The sequence below is a fragment of the Muntiacus reevesi genome, chromosome X (assembly GCF_963930625.1).
Source record: "Muntiacus reevesi chromosome X, mMunRee1.1, whole genome shotgun sequence".
Lineage (NCBI taxonomy): Eukaryota > Metazoa > Chordata > Mammalia > Artiodactyla > Cervidae > Muntiacus > Muntiacus reevesi.
Genome location: NC_089271.1, coordinates 8,164,182 through 8,184,093, shown reverse-complemented (window position 1 = coordinate 8,184,093; position 19,912 = coordinate 8,164,182). Strand labels below are relative to the sequence as shown.

Genomic DNA, 19,912 nt, shown 5'->3' with positions numbered 1-19,912 from the left:
AAGTTCCCTGAGAGCTGGGAGGGTTTCCTCTTTGATGTTTCCTCTTTGATGCTGCCTGGTATTCTCCACACTTCATACAAGAAATGTGGACTACACTGCTTCACGATCGGAAAACAGAATTTTTTAAAAAATCATCAAAATCACCCCTAACAAAACGTAGTGACTTTCAAGTCAGAGGATATACAGATGCAACCCAGACTCGGCCTCTGTCAATGTCTCCGTGGCCCCTTTTTCTCTCTGACTGCAGCATCCTCCTCAGCAGTCCTGGGACAGACTGGCTTCCAGAAGGTTCTCCTGGGATTACACAATCTCGTTACTGAGCAGCTTTACTTTTGTGTCAGACCTACTTTAACCAAGAGCCACTGACATTCTCCCCTTTACCACTTCGTCAAGTCCTTCTACTCCTTCCCTCATAGCACCAAGTACTCTCTGCTGAATGTGACAATGGACACAGGAGCCTCCACGCTTTCAAGAGAGACACACGTGGTTAGAACACAGCCTTAAACCATGAAGCCCCAACTGAGCCTCACTCTGGCATCACGATGCCTCTTGTCAATCACGCAGGTCCCTCTGGTTTCTCCACTTTTCTTCAGGCATCTAAGCTCTAGAAATTGAAATTTTAGACATCTGTGCATCCCTAAGTTGAGGGAATTTCTCAACAAAATTTCTCTCTCATTGTGATGAAGATAGACGAAGAGAGAAAGGAAATGAAAGGCTTAATCCTCAGTGATCATAAGCTTAGTGCATTCCCTCAGTCCACCAATGACCAACTCTCTTTTCAGCCAAATTATTAATTCACAGAACAATTAAACCCAAACACATTCAGTGGGGTACAAAACAGATGTGGATGTCTGTGGCTTTGGTCTCATGATGTTAACTGCAGATAAAAGCTGACCTTCCAAAGGCGTGTAGCACCCATCTTAGGGGCCGCTGGCTCCACCTCAGTCAGAGGCAGAAACTGACTCAGTCCCAGGGTGGCTGGAGGTACCGACTCACACATCATAGATCACCAATCCCAAGTCCAGCTCAGCTCATCATCCCTGCCCCACGGAAGAAACCAAAGCCCCCAGGTCTGAACTACAGATGGAAGCCCTCAGGTTGCTGCGTGGAACCCCAGCAAACACAACTGCTCACTACTTCCATTCCCAGTTCTGCCACTTGGCCTTACACATCTTTAAGGAAGTAACACCACGAAACAATCCAGTCAAATTCCAGGCAACCCAGTAACGTGACTCTGACAAAATTTCTCTCTCATTGTGATGAAGATGGACAAAGAGAGAAAGGAAATGAAAGGCTTAATCCTCAGTGATCGCAAGTTTAGTGCATTCATGGAGCAACCAGATGCAGGAGTTGACAGAAGAAGGAAGTAGGGTCATCCATTGCCCTGAGTGAGAAAAAAGCACACGGCAGACCCCACACTACACACCCCAACCATCTGCTCTCGGGCTTCAAGGTAATGATGGGACAGTGGGGAGCAGCCAAACGGCAGACCCCACACTATACACCCCAACCATCTGCTCTCGGGCTTCAAGGTAATGATGGGACAGTGGGGAGCAGCCAAACGGCAGACCCCACACTATACACCCCAACCATCTGCTCTCGGGCTTCAAGGTAATGATGGGACAGTGGGGAGCAGCCAATAAAGTAAGGAATAAACAATCTTCTTCACATTTATTTTTAAAGCCCCTGAACTTTTCATCATGAAACACAGACTGACAAACACTGAGACCTAAGGACAACAATACCATTTGACAAAAAGTAAGAAAGTATAAGGAAAATCACATTGTGGGCAAAGCTGCCAGTTAACATGCTAAAATAATGGAAGCATTAAAGTCTAGGGGGAAATGAAAGGAGGAAAAAAATACCTCAAACTTTTAAGAAAGTTCTTACACCACTTTCATAGCCAGATGAATACCATTGAAATGACAATAACAAGAGTAACTGTTGAGCTACTTTAAAGGACAGCTATGAGCTATGCCCTTCCTGACCACGCCTTGACCATCCTAAATACATTGATTCACTGAACAAAGATGTGATAGAGCCTGACCAGCAAGGCAAAGGCAAGTCCAAAGTGACTTACAGTGAACGTTTCTGTCGAGCCGCGTGAAAAAAGAGATAAAAAAGCAGAAAGTGAAAGCACTGTAGAAGTTAAGCCAACAATTTTAAACAGGATAAAGAATGTAATAAAAACATCAATAAATAGATGAATAAAGTCCAAATATTTATGGATTTACATTAGCAAATACCAGTGGGAATGAAAATAGGAACGGATTTCAAAATCATGACACATCTGACTTTTAAAATTTGGGGAAGATAAAACTGTACTAAACATGTAAAAACTGTTGAAGATGACCATTTATTTTCCTCCTCTCCTGCCCCACCTTCGGTCTCCTCACACTGATTTAAAACCCAATGGGTGACTGTGAATTTTGTGTTACTAAAATTTTATCTTGTTAAAGGTTGCTTGAGTCAAACTTAAACACGTACTCTTATTAGACTGGAGACTACAGGGAACTCGGGCATCATAAATGAGGGGTGGGGTTAATTTAATGAGTACTGAGATCCTCACCAACTTTATGAAGCTGTGATGACTCTAGGCTTGGGCATTCCCAAAGATCAAGGGAGGCCAGGAGTCATCCATTGTCCATGCCTCAGGCTGCTTACCCAACCCAGCCCCTCGTGGAGCACCCATCAGGACCCATTCACGGAGTAAAATACTTCTAGTTTGTAAGGGGTATTTGTAATTGGAGTGTGTACCAAATTGCTTCAGTCATGTCTGGCTCTGTGTGACCCTATGGACTGTAGCCTGCCAGGCTCCTCTGTCCATGGGATTCTCCAGGCAAGAATACTGGAGTGGGTTGCCATGCCTTCCTCCAAGCGATCTTCCCGACCCAGGGATTGAACCTGTGTCTCTAATCTCCTGCATTGGCAGGCGGGGTCTTTATCACTAGCGCCGCCTGTGAAGTGCTTATAATTTAAGTAATTAATCTGTAATCTGAATAATTCTACTCAGAGTGTCATATACGAATACACCACCAGACGGCAGTATCTGACCACGCCAGATTGGTCTAAGAATTGTGAAGCATCATAACATCCATCACAAAGTGGAAAAGAAAAGCAAGTCAGGATTAGAAATTAAGTCAGCTCTTCTCTTTCGCACCCTATCTTTATCCTGGACCAAAAGGGGTGTTTGGCCTTGTGTGGACTTTCTGCATATACAGACTGACACTCTTGTATCTCAACCTTTAAAGAAACGTTGTTATGGGTGGTATGGGTGGGTCCAACTCTTTGGATACAGGCAAACCCCATGGACTGCATTCCATCAGGCTCCTCTTTCCATGGAATTATTCAGGCAAGAATACTGGAGGGGGTTGCCATTTCCTATTCCAGGGGATCTTCCCAACCCAGGGATCACTGTGCCACCGGAAGTGGGCAGGGAGTACTGAGAAAAGTAAGCTCAAGCAACAACAGATGCACAATTCAATCCTTATTTTGTATTTTCTTTTTTGAATCACAGGAATAAACATGGAACACTGAACCTGTGATTATAATGAAGAACAAAGTGAATAAAGTTCCTCTGGACATATGAATTACAGAAATGACGTATATGGGGATATGAAAGGTGTGTTTGCAAACACAGAGGGGAAGACACTGAAATAAGAGATGCCAAAAAGCTCCAGGACTGCCTAAGAATATACTAGATCTCTGGTTAAACACATAAATGTTACAAGAAACTTTATATATATATATATATATATATATATATATATAGATCAGTCCTGAATATTCATTGGAAGGACTGATGCTGAAGCTGAAGCTCCAGTACTTTGGCCACCTGATTTGAAGAGTTGACTCATCTGAAAAGACCCTGATGCTGGGAAATATTGAAGGTGGGAGGAAAGGGGACAACAGAGGATGAGATAGTTGGATGGCATCACCCACTCAATGGACATGAGTTTGAGCAGGCTCTGGGAGATGGTAATGGACAGGGACAGGGAAGCCTGTCGTGCTGCAGTCTACAGGGTTGCAAAGAGTCAGACATGACTGAGCGGCTGAACTGAACTGAACTGAATAACTAGCACTGCTGTTGTTTAGTCACTAAGTCGTGTCCAACTCTTTTGTGACCCCACAGACTGCAGTCCGTCAGGCTCCTCTGTCCATGGGACTTCCCAGGCAAGAATACTGGAATGAGTTGCTATTTCCTCCTCCAGGGGATCTTGCCGACCCAGGGATAGAACCCATGTCTCCTGCTTGGAAGGCAGATTGTTTACCGCTGGGCTACCAGGGAAGCCCAACATGGTTATACATAAAGAAGAACTGATGGGTAACAGAATGGTGGTGAGTGGAAGAGTCCACAAAGATCACCTCATTTAAGGGCAACAAAGGTGAGACTTAGCCCCATTCAAAGATGCACTCGAGGTGACACAGCTAATGAGTCAACAGGACAGGAACAGGGTTTGGGTCTAAGCTGCTAGTCTGAAGCCATTTCCACTACCTTGGGTTTGTACTCACGTTTTCTCTCTCTCCTTTGCTACTAAACACTTAACAGTATGGGACCAGCGTTTCTCAGTCTTGGTACTACAGACACCTTGGCTGGATCATTCTTTGTAGAGGGGACAGTGCTGTGGGCTGAAGGATGTTGAGCAGTGCCGCTGGTCTCCACCCACCAGATGCCAGTGGTACCACCACCCCCACCCCCACCCCCAACCCCCGCCACCAGCCCCTCAGCTATGACAACTGAAAACATCTTGAGACATAGCCAAGTACCTCTAGGGGGCAAAAACACCCCTGGTTGAGATTCACTGTGTTCCACAAATTAGCTGCTGTTTGCCTGAATGGAATGTCTGAAAACAGTTTGGCCATGCAAATGGAAGTTAATTAAATGGGGGCGGTTTTTGATCTTCTCCAAAAATGAAGTGGGTTCAAATCACTGGAGGCTGGCTCACAAAAGCACATGGGGTCAAGAGAGGGAGGGCTGAAGCCCAGACTTGGCTTTGTGCACCATCCGTCAGCCAGAACACCCTCTGAAACAGCAGACTGGTTTCCCACGTGGGCTACATGTTGACAAGCTGAACTGACAGCAACTAGACAGATGGAATTCTCATGGCTGCATGTTTCCTGATCTGAACAGCATCAGAGACATCGACTTGGTAGCAAGGACTGATGCTCACAGGTATGCCTTTTCACTTCCCCCATGACAGACAAGTACAAGAACAAAGGATAAAGAGTGAAGTCATAGAGCCAAAGGAAGGAGAGATTTCCGGGGAGGCTGTAGCCTGACAGCCGCCCCCGTGCTGGTCTGAGGTGGGCACACTCCCTGGGAACTTCACTATGGCCGGAGTACTTCTTTATCAGGCTCCCAATGAGGAGGAACATGTGGTTCTTATCTTTATTTATAACAACTAACATTCTGAAAACTAGCAAAATACTGGGAAAGACTACTTTGTCAGTTTCCATGACATTTCAAGGACCAGGGACAAGACAAAAGCAAAAGCACGCAGGCAGAGTGGGCGTGCGGGCTTCCTCATCTGCCATCGAGGACCATCCATCGAGGGTCCTTCTAAGCTGAGTGCCCCTGAGGCCACAGCAGAGCACCTGGCCTCCCTGCACACGGCTTCCTCAATGAGCTTGGACCCTTGCCTCCCGACCCGGGGCACCCATGGGACTCATCAGTAGGTACCTGCAGCTGTGGGAGCAGTGGCCACTTGGGGTCCTCGCTCATGAGATCCTTCCCCGTCCCCGGGGCATCCATGCGGCGGCAGGGCTGCAGCGCCCGGCAGGTCTTCATCCCCCACGGTGGCGGCCTGAGCCCGCAGTCTGTCCAGGGCGCCCAGGCCTGCCACCTCAAAGCCATCACCGATCTGGGCCAGGGGCGAGTCTCGCGAGGCCGGGAGGAAGGGCGTGTCCAGGGGCGAGCTGGGAGGGGACAGCGAGGATAGGGAGGACCGCGAGGACAGGGAGGCCAGCGACTGTGGCGTGTCCAGGGAGCGCCTCGGCTTGTGCAGGCCCGGGGGCCCCGCGGTGTCTGCCAGGCCCACATCTCGGCCCAGGGAGTCGAAGGGCACGAGGTCGAAGCGCAGGAGCGGGCCGCCCTCGGTGTCAGGCTTGTCGTACTGTGGGAGCCCATAGATGTCGGTGAAACTGACAGAGCTCAGTGAGCCCCGGCTGGAAGCCAGGGAGCCACGGCTGGAGGCCAGGGAGCCACGGCTGCTCCCCGAGGACATGGTCAGGGTGCTGGCAGAAAGGCTGAAAAGAGAAGAGCAGCCTGGAGCCCATGGCTGGAGCCCGCTTGACCCCGCCCGAGGCCAGCCTCCGGGATGCTCCAGGAGCAAAACCCTGCCTCGTGCTTATCAACCCCACCTGTGAGCTGTTTAAGACACCCACTCCCTACCCTTGAGTTTGTGACTATTTCCTTTGTTTCTGTGCATGTCAGTAGAGAACACAGGTTAACATCCAGGACTCTTGCCCGAGTTTAAGTTCCAGCTCAAACTCAGACTAGCTGAAGGTCTTTTTTGGTCAAGGGCTTTTTGCCCTTTCTGAGCCACCCACTTTCTTGGGTGGGGAGTGCTGTGATGAGAACAGTTCCTGCCTCAAGGCACTCTTAGGAGGGGAACTGAGAAAATAATACACAGAAAGCCCTTAACACAATGCTTTCCAATACAGTTAAGTACTTGAAAACCAGATCTATTACTGAGCATCCACATCTTAAAGGTATTTGTGCCTTAAAGAGATAAAAATGTATGTGTGCATATATGTACATGAATATATACACTTTCTGATGCTGTGAGCTACAAAATCCTTGGGCAAATCTGATTTTAGATTGTTATTCTGAAGTCCCACTTGGTTCTCCTCAGAGTCCTTGAATCATACATGATATGAGCAGCTCTTCTTAAAAAATATCATGTATCCACTTTTCTGTCCTGTCTTTACAACCACTTCAGCATCTAAGTTCTGGGAGAGAAAACCAAGGTAAAGGGCATTGTGAAGCTCATGACCACATCATTACAATATGATAATCAAGTTACTCACCTTTGTAACTGGGACTGGAGATAGGACGTTAGGCGGGTGGCTTCTTCCAGCTGCATCAGGAGACAGTTTCTTTTTTCCTGAAGCAGAATCCTATAGGTACAAAAACAGTCCACTGGTGGATTTCAAAGATAGCAAGTATATTTTCCTAACAAGAAATGCAACTACTAGTTCCCTCGAACTGATTGAGGTTTGAATGACTAAATTCTAAAAAGCATATCCAGGTCATAAAAACCAAGATAACAGAGATGTGAGTTGTTTTGCTTGAAAATGTACCACCAGCCCCCTGAACAGCGCCTGATACACTGGGGAAGTGCAGCACATGGGTGGGTAGGCGGATGGCTAGATGGGTGAGTGGATGGATGGATGGATGGATTAGTGGATAGATGGGTGGATACAAGGATGGATAAATCAATGGGTGGGTAGCTGCATGGACTGATGGATACGGGGGTGGGAGGATGGACAGGCTGATAGATGGATGAGTGAACAGGCAGTTTGGATGGACAACAGTAGACAAGAATATGGGCCTAAAGATGGGAGGATGGGTGTGCGTGGATGAACAGATGGATGGAGACTAGACTAGAAGATGGATACAAATGCCCAGCACGCGATAATCTACTGGAATTCCTGGGAACAAATCAGTCCCTTGTTTTTAAGCCCTCTTCCAGGCAAAACCATATGAAATTCTAACATCTACAGAATTCAAAGATCAAGTACTAAATAAAAAAGCCACTGCCCAAGTGTGGGAGGTAGTTTTCTCTCTACTTTTTCCTATGGGGTGGGTCAGGACGATGACCTGAAAATATAGGGGTGGGGCACCCGGCACCTGCAGCAGGAGCAGGCAGGGTCTAACTCATGGGTTCCCCGGTCTTCTTCCTTCCTCCATCCCCTTCCCAACCAACTCCCACTTGTGAACAGGGACCAGGAGTCTTGGAGCCTTGAGGACAGCTGGCACCCCTGGAGGATGGGCAGGTGCATGCCCTGTCCACCTTCCACCAGGCAATAGCTGCCAGAGGAATCAGTGACCATATGCAGCCGTGCAATCTGGCTTTGCCAGCTGCTCCTCCGGTGCTACTTGCCCACCTTTCGGTGGCGCCCTGCATGGACGTGGCCCGGGCACGCTGGATCTCCTCCTCTAGGCGCCGCCGCTCCTCCTCCAGTCTCACCACGTCCTCCGCTGGTCGCCTCTGCTGGATGATGAGCTGTAGCTCCTGAAGCAGGGCCTCCTTCTCCTTGACGAGCTGCAGCCGGTCCCTGTCGGCCTCAGCCAGGCCCGGCCACGACTCGCTCTCCAGCTGGGCCAGTTGCTGCTGGATGTTCGAGACTCTGCAGGAGAGGGACATGGGAAGATCCACAAACTTGATGAAACACCCACGTCTTCACACAGTCTCAGCACCCCCACACAGATTCTAGAAACTCACTCTGACCAATAGCGGAATGATTGCACTGAGTCAACCTCACACGGCACAAATAACGGATCTGGAAGTGAGGTGGAACGAACCCGATGTGGAAGCCCTTTGCATCATCTGCCCTGGCCTATGAGATTAGGGATGACAGTAAGGATGTTTATTGCAAGTCTTCCCAGGTGGCTCAGTGGTAAAGAATCCCCTGCCGTTGCGGGAGACCTGGGTTTGATCCCTGGATTCAGAAGATTCCCTGGAGGAGTGCGTGGCAACCCGCTCCAGTATTTTTGCCTGGAGAGTTTCATGGACAGAGGAGCCTGGCGGGCTACAGTCCATGGGGTCGCAGAGTTGGACACAACTGAAGCAACTGAGCAAGCATGCATGTTTGTTTCAAAGAAGACCCCAATTCACCCACATGCCTGGTGTTGCTTCCTATGTGTGCTGTTTTGGAACGAGACAGAGCCGGCTCATTTCTCTCTGCGCTTGTGAGTTGTTTTGCTTGAAAATGTACCACCAGCCCCCTGAACAGCGCCTGATACACTGGGGAAGTGCAGCACATGGGTGGGTAGGCGGATGGCTAGATAGGTGAGTGGATGGATGGATGGACCACACATCGTTCATCAGTAGCTGAACACTGTGCTAGATGCATGAGAGATGCTTCCAGCCACCTGCCATCTCTGTGCGCCTAGCTGCGGAGCCCACCTTGAGAAAACCCAGGAGAGAATCACACCCCTCATAGGATCCTCAAGAGTGCCAGAGGCCTCGACCATGCAGGACATTCAAAATTCCTGGCAGAGAGCAGGTACTCAACCAAAGCTAAATGCGTGAAATGGAAAATGAACATGCCAGCAAGTATATGAAAGAATGGGAGTCAAGTCGCAGTGAGCCTGGATGTGGTGCAGGGTAACCCTCAAGCTGCAGAAATACAGCTCTCGTCACCCCCACCCTGTGCACCCAAATGGCCCGCAGGCCCACTGGGCAGACTAGTCTCCTGAGGTTATGCTGAAGGCAGAGGAAGTGAAAGAGACATGGCCTGTGTTTTTAGAGCATCCCTAAAAGTAGGAGCACGATGTTTTAAGCCCTTTACGTTTTTTTTCTTTCTTTTTTTTGCCCTTTACGTTATATGTGGCTCAAGATGAGGGTGGCTTCTGGGCAGAAAGAAGGATTTGCAGACCTGACCAGAAGCCAGCCCTGTGCCGGAAACAGGTTGGCACATGGGCCCAAAACAAAATCCAATGACTTCTCTGAGGTCACAGAGAGCTGTGAGGGCAGCTAAGTGGCAGGTGCACTCAGTCCTCTAGCCTCAAGACTGTGGTTCTCAAAGCAGGGTCCCTGAGTCAGCCTCAGCATCACGTGGGAGCTCATTACAAATGCAAACTGCAGGTCCCACCCCAGATCTGCTGAACACCATGCTCTGCGGATGGAGTGGGGCAACCCGGGTTTTGACAAGCCCTCCTAGGTGCTTCTTGCCAAAAGTGTGACACCCGCTGCTTTTCAGGCACCCCAGCCTGGTCTGGAGAATGCAAACTGTCCTTGGAGCTCTTATGGCTTCCATCAGGCAGGGATAGGATGATCCTCACTAAAATGAGAAAGGCAAGAGTGCTTCTGAGACTGTCCCATTTGGTGCTCAGGACACATGTCATGAATCAAAGCTGGTGTCCTCGCTGGGTCCAGACTTCAGAATCCATCTCAACACTGTGCTTCCTTGCAGATACTGACAGTCAACTGGCATTGGCCCATGTGTTAAGGTCTGTGGAATATCCCTGTACTAGTCTGAGCTGCTCCTGAACTAGACATGAGCATGGGACTAGTCAATCTGACAAAAGGATTGGCCAAGGCGCCTTCAAGTGAAGAAGCTGAAGCTCCAACACTTTGGTCACCTGCTGCGAAAAGCCAACTCACTGGAAAAGACCCTGCTGCTGGGAAAGACTGAGGGCAAGAGGAGAAGGGGATGACAGACAGAGGGTGAGATGGTTGGATGGGGTCACTGATTCAATGGACATGAGTTTGAGCAAGCTCTGGGAGATGGTGAAGGACAGGGAAGCCTGGCGTGCTACAGTCCATGGGGTCACAAAGAGTCAGACATGGCTAAGTGACTAAACAACAACAACCACCTTCTTCAAGCACCAAACCACTTAGAAAATCCAGTCATGAAAAGAAGAGCATACAAGTTATAGTTTAAATGCGCACATTTTACTCAAGCCCAGTTCCCCAAAAAGGTAAAGAAAATAGCTGAATGTCAGTAGCTTTATTAGGCAAATTCTTTCCTAACATAAGACCAATTTCCTGCAAATGTGTTGGAAAATGGTGCCAAACCATGTCACTGAAAAAACTAATGACAGATGCAGCTCAACAGGGTTAGGAATCCAACTGGGCTTAAGCATCTACCTCTCTCTAATTAGTGTAATTAAAATTTATGGCAGTCATATAACTGAAGCCCAAGGAAGCACTCCAAGCAGACCCATAAATTAGCACCAAATCAGACATTAGACTCAGCGAAATTTTTGGAACATTCTACTGTAGATCAAGCCAAGTCAAAGGTAAGGAATAAATATAAAAGAGATGTACAAAGAGCAAATCCATTGGGTCCTCATAATTTTTCATTTCAATGTATACAGGAAAGCCTATTTGAGCCCAAGTAAAGTTAGCAGTATTACCTGGTCATATATACTAATAATTCTCATACTACAAGCACACATATTTTTAAAAGCACTCCTTTTGAGTTTTCTGAAGTTAACATGTGAGGAGATCAAGGTTCCATTTGCATTGGCCAGCTCCAGGTTAGCCACCACTGCATGGGGATTCAAGTTGCTGAGGGTGGGTGGAGATCCAATCCTAGATAATCCTGCTTTTTCCAGGAAAATCTCAAGTGACTCAGTCATGTCCAACTCTTTGCGGCCCCATGGACTGTAGCCCGCCAGACTCCTCTGTCCATGGGATTCTCCAGGCAAGAATACTGGAGTGGGTTGCCATTTCCTTCTCCAGGGGATCTTCCCAACACAGGGATAGAATCCAAGTCTCCTGCATTGCAGGCAGATTCCTTACCATCTGAGGCACCAGGAAAGCCCCCAAGTAATATCCACTATCAGAACAAAGAATAAGGAAAAAAAAGGTCTGCCCACTGTGAGTATAAAAGAAATAGTACAGTGGCCAGGATTAAACAGTAACAGAAACTGTAACTTTCCAGAGCTCGCAAGAAAAGGGTGTATGGACGGACATATGGTGAGGGGTGCCTCCTGTAGCAGAAACAATTTGGGTGAAGCTGACTTAATGTAACCCACCTGGAAAGGTTGTCTGGGCTGTACTGAGCACTAGATGAGCACACTGCTTAAGAACAGAGGTTTATTGCTTTTTTTAATAATTAAATTTCACGGCACTGCAAATCACTGCAGAGCTCCCTATGAATCTAGAGGAATACTGGCATATATTGTGTGTGTTAGTCGCTCAGTTGTGTCTGACTCTTTGCAACCCCATGGACTGTAGCCCAACACGCTCCTCTGTCCATGGAATTCTCCAGGCAAGAACACTGGAGTGGGTTGCCATTCCCTTCTCCAGAGGATATTCCCGAACCATTGCAGGCAGATTCTTTACTGTCTGAGCCACAAGGGAAGCTGACTGGAATAGACTAGAAAGTGTAATTTCTTTCTCTAGATCCATAATCTGGAGTTAGACATTTGGGGTCTGCTCATAGCCAGGCTGAGAGAAGCATGTGTGTGTCTGTCTATACTGGGAACAAAGAATGCTAGAATTCCTTCTTGTACATTTCTTGTGCAAGTGTTGTCTTGAATATTTGCCACGGAAGATGCAGGATGGCTTTACCTTTAAAATGATAAGCCTTGTCTACCGTGCTGCTGGCCCAGAAAAGAACATCTGCAAGGAGGACCCTTCCTGTATTAGGGTTAATGGATCCAAGAGACCTTCTACCTCAGGCTAAATAACAAATGTATAGTTCTGATGTCCCTTCTATATCCACACCCAGTAGCTGATATGCAGTGCGGAATTGGAACCCCACTCTTGCAAGCGCCATCATTCCAACTCCAGAAAATAAAGGGAAAACCATTTCCAGAAAGGCTGTTTTCTACCATATTTTCTCAGTGGAATGAAATATAAGGAAACAAAGCAAGGTCATGATTAAAATTTGCAAAAAAAGAAACTTTTCCAAGTCCTTTTGTTTTTTGACTGCACCGTGTGGCTTGTGGGATCTTAGTTTCCCAACTAGGGATTGAACATGGGACCACAGCAGTGAGAGCACATAATCCTAACTACTGGACTGCCAGGGAACTGCCCAAGTTCATTTTCAAAGAGAATCAAGATCAACGTAAAACTGGTGACAGTTTGTTTTTTCCCTGAGAGTCAGCTGAGTTTACTGATTTTTATTTTTGATAGGTAATCCTTTTTATAGCCTATATATATCCTCTCACAAATGCCTTTTAAAGGCTTTAAGACACACGTCCCTGTGCACAGAATAGTCAAGAAATGAAAGCAAGTCCTCAGTCAAGCACTCCGGCCTCATGTTTATCGTGTGATTTCTAAATTTCACCCCCTGAACAGGCCTAATGTAGACAGAAGTCAAATATGAATCATTTTTCCCTTACTATTTTTGCCCAAACACCTTTTCTGTTACAACCCAGGCACCATTAAACCATGAATGGAAACCTGCATTTATGTGGCAGAAACTGCTCGAACCCTTACGGTTCATGTGGAAATCTTAAATATGACTTTCATTTTTCAAAGAAGAAAATGCACTTTTAATATTGCACAGTTTTGAGGCATATTTTACATATTCAGAGTAATCCCCAGTTCTCTGAATCTATACCTCAATTCTGGGATCTATGATATAATTTTGCACGTTCCTAAAATACTGCCACTTTCTGGAACAGAAATGGAACTCCAGGCCAGCCACAGCCCTGACTCAGGGTGAGGGGACAAGATGGACCCAATGCCAGATTCTAGGACATGATTCCAGGTTAGAGTCTCGTGCCTTCAGAAGTCAATTACAGCTATAGACTTATTCTTCTTATGTTTTCTCTCTTTAGTTTTCTTTCTGCAAATATCTATTTAAATGGAAAGCAAAAGTCTACCACAGTCTCGGATATCTGAGATCTGAGTCATATGGACAGTGAAATCACTTTACCTCAATGAACTAAATATTGATCAACTAGTGTCCATTCAACTCGACTCTTTATACTGGAAACTCATGGAGTCTGAATCTAGGCCGTGTGGCTTAAGAAGGGCCTACGTTCCCTGGTGGGCTTGTGGTTGGGAATCTGCCTGCTAAGGCAGAGGTTACAAGTTTCATCCCTGGTCCAGGAAGATCCCACATGCTGCGGAGCAACTAAGGCTGTGTGCTACAACTACTGAGCCTGTGTACCTAGAGCCCGTGCTCTGCAACAGGAGAAGCCACCAGGAGAAGCCCATGCAACACAACAAAGAGTAGCCCCCGCTCACCACAACTAGAGAAAAAGTCCATGCAGCAATGAACACCAAGCTCAGCCAAAAATAAATAATCTTTTAAAAATTTATCAAAAAAAAAAAGACAGGCCTACAAATACCCCAACACCCCTCCCTGCCCTCACATCTTGTCCCCTCTGAACAAACAGAGCTTCAGAATGACTTCTTTAAATGGAAAGCAGATGGTCTCCAGGTTTCTTTCTCTTGGCCTGTTTCCTTTGTCTCTCACGGCCGTGCCCCACTCCCAAACCCAGATACATGGTCACTGGAGAACTGAAGGGAAAATCCAAGGGACTGATCGAATTCAGCTGGAATCCTAACGCTCCATCAGCGACGGCACAGGACCCGTCCTGGCAACAAACACTGAGACACAGAGACACAGGCTGGGCCGAATGTTTTGTTCCTATCAGGGACAGCAAGTGTTTCTATGGAAACAGCTACAGTTTGTGCACAGTTCTGGAACAAGCACTCTTAGGTTAAAAATAAGGAGCCATCTGCGTCATCAGGATTGCTTCAAGAAGACTTGTTCCTCCAAACTGGCTTTGAAAAATTCTCCCAAGTTTTTAACCAATAGTGTGAAAATATTCCTATCCTAAGGTCTGCCTTGGGAACCAAAGTGATGTTCCTGAAGGAAAAGGAAGAAAACAGTTGTTGGGATCTATTTCACATGACCTAGAGGGCTTCCCAAGTGGTAAAGAATCCACCTGCCAATGCAGGAGACGCAAGAGACACAGAATCGATCCCTGAGCTGGGAAGAGCTCCTGGAGAAGGAAATGGCAACCCACTCCAGTATCCTTGCCTGGAGAATCCCCTGGACAGAGGAGTCTGGTGGGCTACAGTCCATGGGGTCGCCAAAGAGTCGGACACGACTGAGTAACTGAGCACATGACCCACGGCTGAAAACAAAACTAGTCACCATGACAGTGGTGGTCTGGTCTAGAGAATTCTCTATAAATCATACCATTGTTTGGAATTATGAGTTTTGCTTCTATAAACTTCCTTTAAATTTGAAGAGACATAAAACCCCTCATTGTCCAGAACATTTATTGTCTTTTGATGATTTCCCAACTCTGAGAAAGAATCTCGAATCTAGATATACAAGGAAATACATCAAGGCATCAGCTTTTCCCCATTTAGAAGTGGCAAAGCCCAGGAGGTTTTACAGAGGAGAAGGAAGCTAATCTTCGAGGGGTGCAGCCTGGCAACAAAAAGAATGCCTCAAGGATGGTTTTTTTTTTTTTTCCTCAAAGATGTTTTTAAGCAGGTGAAGCTCCAATGAAAGCACCAAACTATCAAATACCAAGATCCACAGCCTAAGTGATCCTTGACCATAAAGCAAGCCTAAGAGAACTCTCTCTGGGGTTGTTCTCCCCTGCCCCCTAAGAAACTTGCAATTATAACAATTCTCCACCCTGATCCCTGTGCCCCCTTGATTAAGAAAGCTCTTCCTCAACACGTGGGCAGCTGGAATTCCAACATCCCTCAGGGCCCAGCTCCAAAGCTGTTTTTTCCAACACCCAAGAGGAGGATTCATGACGGGGTGGTCCATGACCACAAGCCCTTCTGAATGACCACAAAAGCCCAGGAACCACAAGCTGAGCTGGGAGCGAAGACGTGTCATTTGAACACAGTTTCTGAAATGAAGAGACCATGACCCGCCTCCATGAGATCCCCAAGGGCATGCATGTCTAAAGGCCCTTTCTTCTTGTAAATCCAGGGGAATTAGCCCAAGGCTCATACCAGGACGAGGGTTTTGGAGACAGGAGCCAGGAGTAGAGCGGCTGACCTGGCGCTGACCTGGGTCCAAGAATTCCTTCCACCCGCCTGTTCATAGGGGTGAAGGCCAAAGAGCACGTGTGATCTAAGGGGACCCCTGTTTACTCTTTCAGTAAATATCCACCAGACACTTAAGTTGTTGGAATTAGTCGTGAGCTAACTGGACAAAAACTTCTGCCCTCATGAGGTTTCCATTCTTGCAGGGAAAAACAAACAATTAAAAAAGCAAACACATAAAGTATGGGCTCCCCAGGTGGTGCTAGTGGTAAAGAACCCACCTGCCAATGCAGAAGATATGAGAGATGCAGGTTCGATCCCTGGGTTGGGAAGATCCTGGGGAGGAGGGCATGGCAACCCACTCCAGTATTATTGCCTGGAAAATGCCATGGACAGAGGAGCCTGGCAGGCTGCAGCCCATGGGATCCCAAAGAGTTGGACATGACTGAAGAGACTTAACATGCACATGCATAAAGTATAGAGCAGGTTAGCTGGTTACATTTGCTGGGAAAATCAAGGTGATGGGGTGGTGGATGGGAGTGATTTTTTATTCAGAATGATGACAAAAGTGTCTCTGACAGTGAACAGAAGGAGAACAGAGGCCATGTGACCCACTGAGGCTACGCATCCCATTGCAGGCAGAGGAATCAGCGGGGGCCAAGGGTACTGTGTTAGTTGCCTTTCATTTCTCTAACAAATGACCACAAACTTGGGAGGCTTACAACCACACACATCATTACCTTACAGTTCCATCCAAGTACTAACCAGGCCCGACTCTGCTTGGCTTCTGAGATCAGATGAGATCGGGCACATTCGGGGTGGTATGGCCATAGACCTTACAGTTCCAGATGACAGAAGTCAACAATGAGTGACAGGGTTGTGATTATTTGGGGGGCTCAAGGGAAGAATCCATTTTGCAGCGGTTTCTCAGGGCTGCTCACTTTCCTTGGCTCACAGGCCTGCATCACTCTGATCTCTGCATCCATCCTCACATCTCCTTCTCTGCTTCTCCCTCTTCTAAGGACCCTTGGGATTACACTGAGCCTATCGAGGTAATCCCTGGTGGCTCAGATGATAAAGAATCTGCCTGCAATGTGGGAGACCTGGGTTCGAACTCTGGGTCGGGAAAATCCCCTGAAGAAGGGCATGGCAACCCACTCCAGTATTCTTGCCTGAAGAATCCCATGGACAGAGAAGCCTGGTGAGCTACAGTCCATGGGGTTGCAAAGAGTCGGACATGACTAAGCGACTAAATGGCCACCATCAAGGTGATCCAGCGTCATCTCCCCACCCCCAGATCTCTAACTTGAGGCCATTTGCAAAGCTCCTTCTGCCAAGGAAGGCTACAGAGCCACGGGTTCTGGGGATTAGGATATGGATATCTCAGGGGGACATTACTGTGCCAACCTCCAGCAATAAATCAGAAGTGTGCCTAACAGGTGTTAGGCCCATGTGTAAGAGGAACACGGAGGGGGCCAGCATGGCTGGAACAGGCTAATGCCTTGAGTCAGTGGAAGACTTGCCCTTGGGTCTTGCCACATACAGTAGGGATTTCGGAGCAAGATAAGAAGCCTATTTCTGAAGGCAGCAAGAAACTCTGGGCCATCTGAGTCTTTGCTGGGGGGACTGTCCTGGGTATTGTGGGTTGTTAAGCAATATCCTTGGACTCCCCACATGGGATGCCAGCAGTGCCCTCTCTCCAGTCACAAGAACCAAAAACATCCCCTGGGGGGGTCACCCGCATCCCGTAGGGGCTGATGGAATCTAACATGTTGTAAAAGGAGTGCTTGTCTGTAAAAACAATTCAGACTCAGAAATTTAAATAACTGAAAGTATGCTGATCTGCACCATCAGTACACCATTCCCTGCATCCTTCACCAGGGAAGGACGTGACAACTCACAGAATGTCTTTGTCCACGACTCCAAAAAAATGTACAAAGAATGCTGGTATTTAACCAGGATGAGGAGACACAGAAATCAGGGCTCTCCATCGCTAGTGGTGGCAGGGTAAAGCATATAGGTCATTTGGAAGACAATTTGGTGGGACCGATCAGAACTTCCAATATAAAGGTCTTTAGACCCATATGTTTCCTTGCTAAGTATCTGTCCAAGGAAACAGGCATTCCTGCAAGACTGGGGCCTATACATAGACGTGTGTTATTTGTGAAAAGAAAAAAACTGGAATCATCAAGATGTCCATCCAGAGAGGATGGTTATAATCATTAGAAAAGCTATGCATCATATACTAGATTTAACTACATTGAGTTTCATTTACTTAAATGTTTACATAAAACCTGGAAGGTTTCACACCAAATCATTAATGGTGGGAGGTAGGATTAGAGAGGAAGTTAAGCGGGGAGGTCTCTATTGATTGCATCTTTGACAAAACCAATGTATTCATGTATTATTTATGTAATAAATATATGCTAAATCGTGTCTGACTCTGTGACCCCATGGACTGTAGCCCACCAAGCTCCTCTGTCCATGAGATTCTACAGGCAAGAATACTGGAGTGGGTAGCCTTTCCCTCCTACAGGGGATCTTCCCAACCTAGGGATCAAACCCAGGTCTCCTGCATTGCAGGAGGATTCTTTACTGTCTGAGTCACCAGGGAAGCTCTCTATATATGCACAAATAAATGCAAGCATATATGTGCTACATGTGTACACAGACATACAAGTAGATTTGTACATGCTTCTGAACCCTGTGTGTCTATACATATATGCAGTGTGCATGCACGCAGGTGCACACCCCACAGGTACTATCTGGGGTTATCTCCATCCCCAGGCAGACTCACTGAGGTCCTCACAATGTCTGTTAGCTGTGGGGGAGTTTATATGTCCTCATAGCCTCACATAAACCATGCCATGTCTGTGAACAGGACGGGTGCCGGTCAGAAGCAGTCTCCTCGCCCCCCCGCCCCTGGCAGTTTCTCTGCCCATGGCTGTGAAGGAAGCTGCTGGGGTCGCCCATATGGAAATGAGGCAGATGTGGGCCTGCTGAGACAGCACAATCCTCCAGTACTAGTGACATGGGGGCTGGAGGGTTCTCTGGTCTCTCCCCACTTGATGCCATTGGTGCCTCCCCTAAAGCTATGACAACTACTGACATCTGTAAATGTGGCCAGAAGCCCATCGGGGGTAGGGGGGTCCCACCATTGCACCCCTCCCTCACTCCCTGACCCAGTGGGAACCACTGTCCTAGTGGGGAAAGAACAATTGTGAGCCAACCTGGCATGTCCTTACAACGGATCTCAGATCTCTAAATGTGGCCAAGGCAGCTCAGAAAGGCATTTTGGAGAAGCCCCTACTTTCCCACAAAGGTCGAGGCACTGGGGACAGGACCTTCCTCTGCAACTGCGGTGCCTTTCCTAACAAGGTTCTAGTGAGCCTGAGATACTCCTCCCCTTTAAAAGATACTGATGAAAGAGAACTTCATCAGTATCCTGAAGAATGTCCCCTCTGAAGTGTCCTCCCCTGAAGAATGCTTTTAAATCCTGGTCTTTCTGCCCAAATGTTATTATCTCAATATTTAAAAGATTACTCACTCTGTACCAACATCATCTCTAGAAAACCAAAATATCCCTTGCTATGGCTGGTAAATGTCACAGCCAAACAGTAACAATTACATTAAGTGCAGCACCCATCAAGTTTCTGTGGCTTAATACAACACAGCAAATTCCAACACCCACACGGTGCAGCAGAAACATGCAAGGAGCAGAGGACTATTGAGACAATATTCTCAATATTGAGACAACAACGTCTGACAAATGCCACCAGTGAGCTCCAGAGAGCATCTGCCTGAGGCCAGGGAAGTATTCCACGGGGAAGTGTAGTGCCCTCTTCGAGCATATCACTGCATCCTGCAGAGCAAGAGCCAGGAGGATCGGGCAGAGGGGCTCTGAGCGGAGGCTGGGTCATCTCCAGCCAGCCCTCCAGCGGGGAGTCATATGATCTGCTTTGGATGCTATTTTTACATTTGCTAAAAAGGCCATGAAGCGGATTTCCAGACATCCCTGAATGATACAGTATACCGAGCAAACCCAACTATTTAGCTTCCAGAACGGACACCCTTGACCTGCTTGGCATTCACTCCTCTTCCTCCATCCCCCGGAGAGCAGTTCATATGTGACTAAAGAAACTTCTTGAAAAAGATAGGCACCACGGCTTTCCGAAGTCCAGATTTTGGAATAGCTTGGATTTAAGACTCTTTTCAGAAGGTACAAGAGAGAGAGTCACTAAGCCCATGGACCGTAACTA

The 19,912-nt window shown here is 47.4% G+C and overlaps 1 protein-coding gene across 4 annotated transcripts in view; it reads right to left on the bottom strand.

The window, feature by feature from the left end:
- The window catches only part of WWC3 (WWC family member 3), a 109,433-nt gene that overhangs the window by 19,201 nt on the left and 70,320 nt on the right, over positions 1-19,912 (bottom strand). For all 4 annotated transcript variants that reach the window (XM_065915149.1, XM_065915150.1, XM_065915151.1 and 1 more), the window contains 3 exons: positions 8,110-8,352; positions 7,030-7,119; positions 5,681-6,246 (listed from right to left, as the gene is read on the bottom strand). In XM_065915149.1, coding sequence (XP_065771221.1) covers positions 5,681-6,246; positions 7,030-7,119; positions 8,110-8,352 — 899 coding nt within the window. The remainder of the gene's footprint in view (positions 1-5,680; positions 6,247-7,029; positions 7,120-8,109; positions 8,353-19,912) is intronic.